This window comes from Lissotriton vulgaris, chromosome 11 (assembly GCF_964263255.1).
Source record: "Lissotriton vulgaris chromosome 11, aLisVul1.2, whole genome shotgun sequence".
Taxonomy (NCBI): domain Eukaryota; kingdom Metazoa; phylum Chordata; class Amphibia; order Caudata; family Salamandridae; genus Lissotriton; species Lissotriton vulgaris.
Window position 1 is genome coordinate 852,359,368 of NC_141699.1, and position 8,346 is coordinate 852,367,713.

An 8,346-nucleotide genomic window follows, 5' to 3' on the forward strand; every position below is an offset into this window, starting at 1 on the left:
TCTGGGTCAGGTACTCACTGCCCTGTGGTGTTACTGCAAGAGGATTGGTAGGACCTATACAGGGGCACTGTCGCCCATACAGCAGAGAGAAGCAAAAGCTGTGACCCAGAGACACACAGAAAGTGATCCCCTGCAGAAACGGCTCAGGTGATAACGCAGAGCTCCAGCTCTAAGTAGGTTAAGCACAGTACTGGCACAAGTTTGGACCACAAATGAATGAGCATGTAATTACCAAATATAAAACAGTAAGCAGTACTGTTTTTAAACTATAAGATTTTAAACATATTCGTTTTAAAGGGAAAACTCTTGTTTAAAGTGCCTTTTTCGGTCGAGGACCGGAAATGCTGGCTTGCCAGCTTCCGGGAGGAGATCGTATGCTTCTTAGTAGGGATTTGGAACACGCCTCCCTCGCCAGTCTCTCCTCCATTGGCTGGCTTCCTAAAAGGAGGCCAGCCATTGGAGGAGAGAGGCGTCCCTCCAACGAAGCTCCGTCTCTTTCGGATTCGGGGGCGTGATTTTTTGCATTCTTTAGCCCTGTGACGTCGTCTGTCACTCAGGGCACAAAAACCACGCCCCCGAATCCGAAAAATTTCGGAAGGTTTGAGGCAGCCATTTTTTCCCGACCACCGCCGCCGCCAGAAGAAGTCCCGGCGTGGAGATCCCCCCATCGGGTGCTCACCCCGCTGATTATTTAAATTAAAGAGGGAGCCTACCCCTCATCAGCCCCGCATTACCGCCGCAGCCCAGGACATCCGAAAATCGTAGCCGCGACCCGGAAGTACAGTGGGCTAGGCAGGAAGCGGGCGGGAGGTCTCCCCGCGCTCCTGCCCGGCAAGGAGAAGAAGCCCGTCCCCAGCCGCCGCTGACCGGAGAAGCCTAGCAGCCCTGCCCGCAGCAGAGGAGCCGCCGCCTCCTCCCTAAACAGTCGGTGAGTGCTGTTTGTTATCGTTGAAGCCTCGAGCAAGAGCCGCGCGATCCAGCAGTCTTTGCTCCGCAGCAAGCACCCCAATAGCTGTGAGCGTAAGGTCCCTTAGCAGTGAGGCTTCTTTGGTGTTTGTGCTTCATGTGGGAGGGTGCGCTTAATAGGTAAAAATGTGTTTTAATCAGGCGGGAGGTTCATGCAAGAAGTGGTGACAAACGCGGAGTAAGAATGTTTTGTCGAGAGCATAACATTGGTAGTTTGTGGTTCTTCAGTGCTTGGAGTAGTTGAGAAACGAATGACATTCAAAGAGAGACTTGGTAATATATTTAGTAGTTTGGAGTCGCTCGCCAAGAACATGGGGAGCCGATGCTGGGCCTAACCTGTAGCCTCAAAAACGGAACTTTGATCCATATTGTTTTTATACTGTTCTTGGTACTTTTTTAGTTTAAAACACCTTGTTTTCGGATGCTCTGTGCTAAGTTTCCATCTAGCACTGGGATCACTATGTGCTTCCGTAGGGGTCTATCCGGCCTCCAGGCACTGGGCTCACTGTAGTGTCTTCCATCCGACACTGAGCCTCTTGGGTTTCTATCCAGGATTAGGCCCACTATGCACTCTCTAGGTTTCCATCTGGGGGCTATGCTCACTATGCACCTCTGTGTAATGGTATTCCAATACATGAAGACACGTTTCACTTCACGAGTTGAAGCGTTGCCTTCTAGCAGCACTGCTAACGGCGCTTTGCACAGATCTGTGACGCTGCACTTTATTGACCCACAGCATGCAGCAGGGATTGCTGAGTTGTCCTTTAAATTCGGGTTGGGAGAATTAACCTTTCTAAGAAAAGTGTCTCTTCACTGCTGTGCTCTTAACTAGAAGGAAAGTCTCTGGTTGAGTGATATGGGTTGGTTTGATGTTTGAAGCTTTGTACTACCATGCTGTGGGTAGTATTTATTATTCTTGTATCATGCATACTGCTCATTTTTTGGGGGGGCAAGGTGAACAGAAATCCTTGTGCATAGATGCATCTTTTGATGCTTGGGTTGCATTATGCAGCTGACAATCGGTGGGCAGCATTTTGTAAGGGTTTGGTTTGTTTTGGGAGTGAGGTCTTTTTCCCTCCCCCTCCCGCTGATGACGTCGCCAGGGCTGAGAGCCCGGGCTGCTGGGAAGCGAGACGGGCCTTGGGGAGCCGTGAGAGCCGGGCCACCGAGCGGGCGCTGCTCTGTCCTCGCCTCCCTCCCTACGAGAAGCCTGGCGATCTGTTCGCTCCTTTGCTAAGCGGACATTATTTCCCCGTTGTGAAAGTCGCTCCTTGTTTACTTTGTCAATCAGTGTTGTTAACACAGCAACGCCGGTTTCTCTCCAAAGAGGTCCATGCTCTCTGCAACTTTTCCACAGACACTCTCGTGCACTTTTTGTTTACTTTATTAGCCCCTTCCCAGCTCATGTCAGACCAGCTTCTCTAACATTATTATTTCAAGGCCAGATTAAAGGGCACGCCTCTCTACGCTTCTTTTTTCTCACATCTGGTCGAAGTATGCCAGATTGCCTGTGCTGCTCTTAGCTTCAGTGCTTTGTAAATTATATTTCACAATATCGGGTTTAATTGCAAACCTCAGTCAAAACCTGCCTGACGAGAAAAGTGTACAGATCATACCCTAACCTTGCTTCCCCTATAGACCCTCTCATACAGTTGTTTTTTGTACAGATCATACCCGCCTTACACCCTGTGAACTGAAACGTAAATATTGGTTTGCTTCACATTTCAACCTTTTGGGATCCAGCGTGTCTTCGCAAGGGCAGTCGGCGAGTCCTAACCAATTAAATGGATAACTTTCGGTCGATATTCGCCCATTTCATCGAATTATCGGAAATCACTTGAGAAGAAGAGATCCTTAAGACGTTGAATAACAATGGGTGAGTCTTTTGTTTTTTGTTTCAAGTTATTGCTAAATCTTTGTGAAAAAAGGTACACAGTCTTTATTTTTTCCTCGTTCCAATTTAAAATTTTACTTTCTGCTAATTAAAAAACCTTCTCTTGGTGGGAACATCCTGTTCTGCTTTCATGTTATTTACTTTGTAAAGTCATGCTCTGTTTTCTTTTGCTTTGTGGGTCTTCGAATACCAAGAGAACCTAGCAAGTGACTTTTAAGCACTGTTCCTTTTTGACCAGACGACCTATTTGGAAAAAGTGAAAACGTTACAGCTTTAGAAGGACTTCTCATTTTCTAGTTGTAAATGAGCAATTGATTTTTAACCATTGGGACTCTGGGAAGCATTCCATTCCATTGAATTTTGCTCATCCGTGCCATTACCCAAAAGGGATTCTAATTATTCCGTCTGACTGGGACCTGGAATGAAATGGCGTCCCCTTCCAATTGTGAGTCACAATGACTTCAATCACTGCTTTCCCACCACATCTGTAAATAATGACCTGCCTAGTTTTTCAGTAGGCAGCTGTTTTTAGACCTTTTGCAAATGCGCGGTTTTCTATGCAACCTTTTTGTACATAAATCTCTTACTGGTGGCAAACCAGTTGGCAAGCAATTTGATAATCGTGTTTGTCAGCAGTTATAATATTGCATTCAAATTCAATTATCGACCTGTGCATCTCAGGGTTATTCGCACTTTTTCACCAGGGATATTACATATTGCTTTCACTATATAAATGGACAAGAGAGTGATTCTAAACCTACCACTCTTATGTCATACATTGACTCAATCTCCAGTTACTTCTTAATCTGCAAGGGGGAGTATTGGGCGCTCATCCAGTTTTGGCTTGTCTAATGCGTGTGATAAAGCAGGCTGCAGAAAATATTTTATTCTGGCTTGTGGATTCAATTTCCCATAACATTAACTGATTAATTAATGCACTGTTGCATGATTTATTTTATTAATCCAACCTAGATTAAGTTTGCACCACACATGAACACGCGGGAAACTAATTATATGTGCTTTTGTGCATTTGCAAGTCTGTTTTTGTAACACATTATTAATATTGTCCTGTTTATTATGTTTGTCCTATTGTCTTTGTCACCATTAACATGCAGCTGATCATTCATGGCATGTGCTTTTATATGTGCTTATATGTAAGTCTTATGTTGTGTATTGTCTGTCTGTGTATCATTTAATTATCTTTTTGTTCTTTCAGAAACATAAAGCTGGACTACATGAAGAATGGTGGTTATTTTATGTGCTGCTTTAAATGTTTGCTTCTGCTAAATGTTTTTATTAGTGGGTTAATTAATAATTAATAAGGGACTGGGTGGTACACAAGGGTTTGCTTTACTTGAATTAATCACTCTTTTTGTGTTTGTTTAAATAATAGCTCAAGAGTGAGCTGAGGCCTAGTTCTTGCTTTGGAGTAAAGTTGGTCGGCCTGAACTGAGCAGAAGCTGAGCCAAGCTGCACGTAGAAAGAAAAAAAAAACTTTGCAAGAGGTTATTGAACTTTCTTCTCGTGGCTCAGACTTTTTATTAAAGAAAGACTTTTTAAATGGAGTTTATTTCATGGACTGCTCTGGATGTTCCTATTCAAGGCCGAGGAAGTGACAAGCGTGAATCTGCCGAGCTCTGGTGGAAGTGGATTGGCAACTTTTTGTTGCAAATGCCTCGGAAGTCGTTGTCACTTTAGATGGACAATGGCATGGTGACGCGCATATTCTCTGGACTGGTAGCTGAGGTGGCCTGATGGCCATAAACCAATCACAGTGCTGAACTTTTGAAAATAATAACATTTAGTTAGTTTTGAGAGCGAAAAATGATATAAAATTGGCTCTCTTGTGGGGTTTGGCACGTTCTTTTCCAGAGGGGCGAAGCGCTGTCGGATTGCCTTGGGAGAGTGTAAGCATGCAACTGTTTATTATTTGTTTCCCTTTCAGGTTTGGAAATTAACTTGGAGAAAAAGCTAATGATTTCTTAAATTCGTCATTTTTGATTAATTCTGACAGCTTACATTGTGCCAATGATTAATGTGATTTGAATTAATAAAACTAAATGTTTGATTTTAATAAAGTGAGTTATTAAAGATTTTCACTTATGAATTTAAAAAAAAAAAACTTTTCAAAATGACAAGCTGGACTTGTTTTTGTAGATAGTTTATTGCTAAAAGTTACACAACATATAGAATCCAATCACCTCATTCACTATGTTTATGGGCCTGGTATTAATTGGTAAGTGTGATAGTAGATTGAGTCATCATTTATAAAGAATTTTAGTTTCTGGGCTCTAACACGTGTTCAGAAATTATTGCAAGAAACCCTGTCCTGCTGCTATTGATCAAAATCTCCTATCCTAAGACTCCAAATCTTTTGCTCCACTCTTTCGACTGCCCAACTACCTGGAGCATGCCACTGGCACCAGTACAAACTCGCCTCAACCTGGGAGTCACATTCAATATTGACTTTTCTTTCACGCCCCAAGCCTACACCTCAGCAAATTATAGCTCCACTGAGTAATGCTAGGACTCAAAGTTGGGTTGTGTCACCTTGATTATAACTGGTTGAGCTCAAGAAAACAAAACATAAATTCCCCGCAATCATGCAGTTAACCTCTTCCATCCCTTCTCTGGATCCTCATCAAACTGAACTCAGATTTTAAAGCGCTGCAGTATGCTTAACTCAGTAATCCCTACATGGCCACGCTCTTGGGTAGTTGATTTGTTTATATATGTCCAAAGAAGGGCTGGATCAATGCCACTGACTACATATATTAATCACTTTAAATGAATTGTGGTAATTTTTTTATTATAAGGATTTCCATATATGCAGCTGAAAAATAGCACAAGGCGAGGATAATGAAATTCAACAGTACTGCGAAAGCATGGCTTACATTACAAACAAAGTCTTGCAGTTGCCCATTGTAAATGACAATGCCATTTATTTAACGATTAAGCTATTGGCAATGTAAATGACAATGCCATTTATTTATGATTTAAAGAAAAAAATAATTTCATGAGCAATGCCAATAGCTCTACCTTTAATGATGCCAAGACCATTGCATTGTAAATGCTTGTTTTGTTAAATAGTGGGCATTTGCAGGATCTATATACAACTGCTGCAACTCAATTTGCAAAAAGAACAAATGTGGTAGTAAATATGTTCTTGCATGTTTAAATGTTGCAAATGTGCTGCAATTTAAAATAACATGAGTTTAAGGTGCCTGCAACCAACATCTTTGTGTACCCAACAAGTTCTGTGGAGGGGGAGGGGGCGTGCCTGTCTGTCCTCTTCGAATCTGTGCACATGAAGTACTTTAGTCAGTGTTTTAATCAGTGTTTTAATCCAGTTTTTATGTAATCGTTAAGCTTCAAAGAATTCTTCATAAAAACACAGGTCAATAGTAAGCAGCTGTACACTGAAGGCTTCTTTAAAGGCAGGGTTTATTTCCCAAACACACTATCCAGTCTCCAGCTCTACCATAGCTGCCATCACTGTGTTCAGAACATGTAATAACACTTCAGTAAAGGCTTCCACTGGTGACGTCTGCGCCTCCTCCCTGCTCCCCTTGTAAAGCCTCTGCTGTCAGCCGCTCTCTCCACCCAGGCTTCTTTCTCCATCAACTCAGCCTGCTCTTTTAACCCCAGCTTGCAAGGTTCAGCCCAGGTCTCCCCGCAGCAGCTGCCACCAAAGCTTTGTATACAAACACTAGGAGTGACTCTGGCACAACCCGGCGGCCCCGCAGCAGTATTTCCCTGTTTGTGTACAGGCGTGCATTGCTACTGTGGATCACGGACTTTCTCAACAAGTACAATTGATAGGACGGGATTAACAAATGAATTTGGTTCCCTAACTGTGCGTTTGGTGTGCGGCGCCCCTAGGTAGTTTTTATGGCACACTGGGGTGCCGCGGCGCACAGATTGGGAACCACTACCCTAAGGGCAGATTATGTCGGGATTTGCGCCACGTTTAAGCCGCTGTTGCGTCACGCAAAGGTGGCGTAAACGTGGCGCATCCCTGCGACCCATTTACAACGTGACGCATCTAGGCAGATGCGTCACGTTGTAAAGCCCTGCTCCACATGTGGGGGTTCCGGCGCAGGGTGGGCGTTCCGGGGCAGGTGCGCCTCGCAAAAGTGCCTGCGTGAAATCTACAAGATTTCACGCAGGCACTTTTAGGCCAATGCTGCGTCAAAACCCTGCGCCTGCTTGAAGCAGGCTTAAGGCTTGACGCAGCATTGGACAGATATGGCCCCCCAGTGCATTGCTGGAGCTGCATCGCGCTTGCAACGCAACTCCAGCAATGCGCCGCCTTTGCGGCACAGATGCGTCACGCATCTGTGCCGTTTTTGCCCCATGGTGCGCCGCATTTGGCGGAGCTGTGGCGCACAATAACTGGCGCATCTCTGGGGATGCGCCAGTTATTGTAAATCTGCCCCGCAGTATTCACTATTTCTTCGAACAGTATATTGCATTTTCATAGGTGTCAACATTTAAAAAAAGGAAAGTGGGCGGTTGAAATAATAAAAAATAAAAAAATCCGGAGAATGCATTTGTTCCTTTGAATTATATTGGAGCAGTCGATTTCAGCCAGGAGACATTCAAAAGAAAGCCATTTTTATTTTAAAAGCGGGAGTCTCCCGCCTGAATAGGGTTATTGGCATGTGTGCATTTTTTCCACTGCTGTCAAATATCCCAGCATGCAAAGTGCTATTAGCTAAAAAGACAACTAGCTGAAGGTGCCATGCTAGGCCTGAACCCACTTGTCAGTTTGGAAGCACCCATCACCCCGCCTTCTTCACCGGAATAACCCCGGCTGCTGGCAGGAAGGTAGGAGGTATTCCAAAGTACAAAACATGGTGGCTACGCCTCATTGGCTCTAAAGCTTTTCTAACAGCCATACCGTAGGGCTTTCTTTATCCTCCAGTATCTTAAGTCATTTAACACTTTACTAGCGTTCTGCTTGGTCGCACTACGGCCGCTGCTTATAACTCTCGGATCTCACCGCCCCCACTACTCCTGAACTCTTACTACGTATAACCCATGATATCTCAAAACACCATTTTACCCATATCCCAGGCCCTCGGCCACCTCAATATCTTACCCGCGGTCTTCGGGCCTCCGCCGCTTGTACCCTGCTCCTTACGGCTCTAAGCGCCGCTGCTGCCTCTTCGGACATGACGGCTCTCAACATCCCCAAAACGGCCACCTCCACACCGGCAGCAGGGTGGCCCAATCCCTTGCTCCGCCAATAGCAGCGGCAGACCCGACGACTTAACCAATCAATATAGAGGAAGGAAGAAGAGGGTTGGACACTGGAAGAAGCCATCTTTGGAAGGTCGGTGGCAATAGCTTGTCACATGTATACCTGTTGCACAGTTACATTATCGGTGTGCTGTTGGTCACATGCTTCTAGAAGGGCGTGGGCTGACAATTTTAGGGGGACTGTGCGTGACAGGTTTGGAACATCTAAAGCAATGACGATA

The 8,346-nt window shown here is 44.7% G+C and overlaps 1 protein-coding gene across 1 annotated transcript in view; it reads right to left on the reverse strand.

The window, feature by feature from the left end:
* Positions 1 to 8,113, reverse strand: part of LOC147683583 (pyridoxal phosphate homeostasis protein-like) — an 82,838-nt gene extending 74,725 nt beyond the window's left edge. Inside the window, exon 1 of the mRNA XM_086943982.1 lies at positions 7,965 to 8,113. Within this exon, the coding sequence (XP_086800108.1) occupies positions 7,965 to 8,054 (90 nt within the window). The 5' untranslated portion in view covers positions 8,055 to 8,113. The remainder of the gene's footprint in view (positions 1 to 7,964) is intronic.
* Between the last annotated feature and the right edge of the window lie 233 nt (positions 8,114 to 8,346).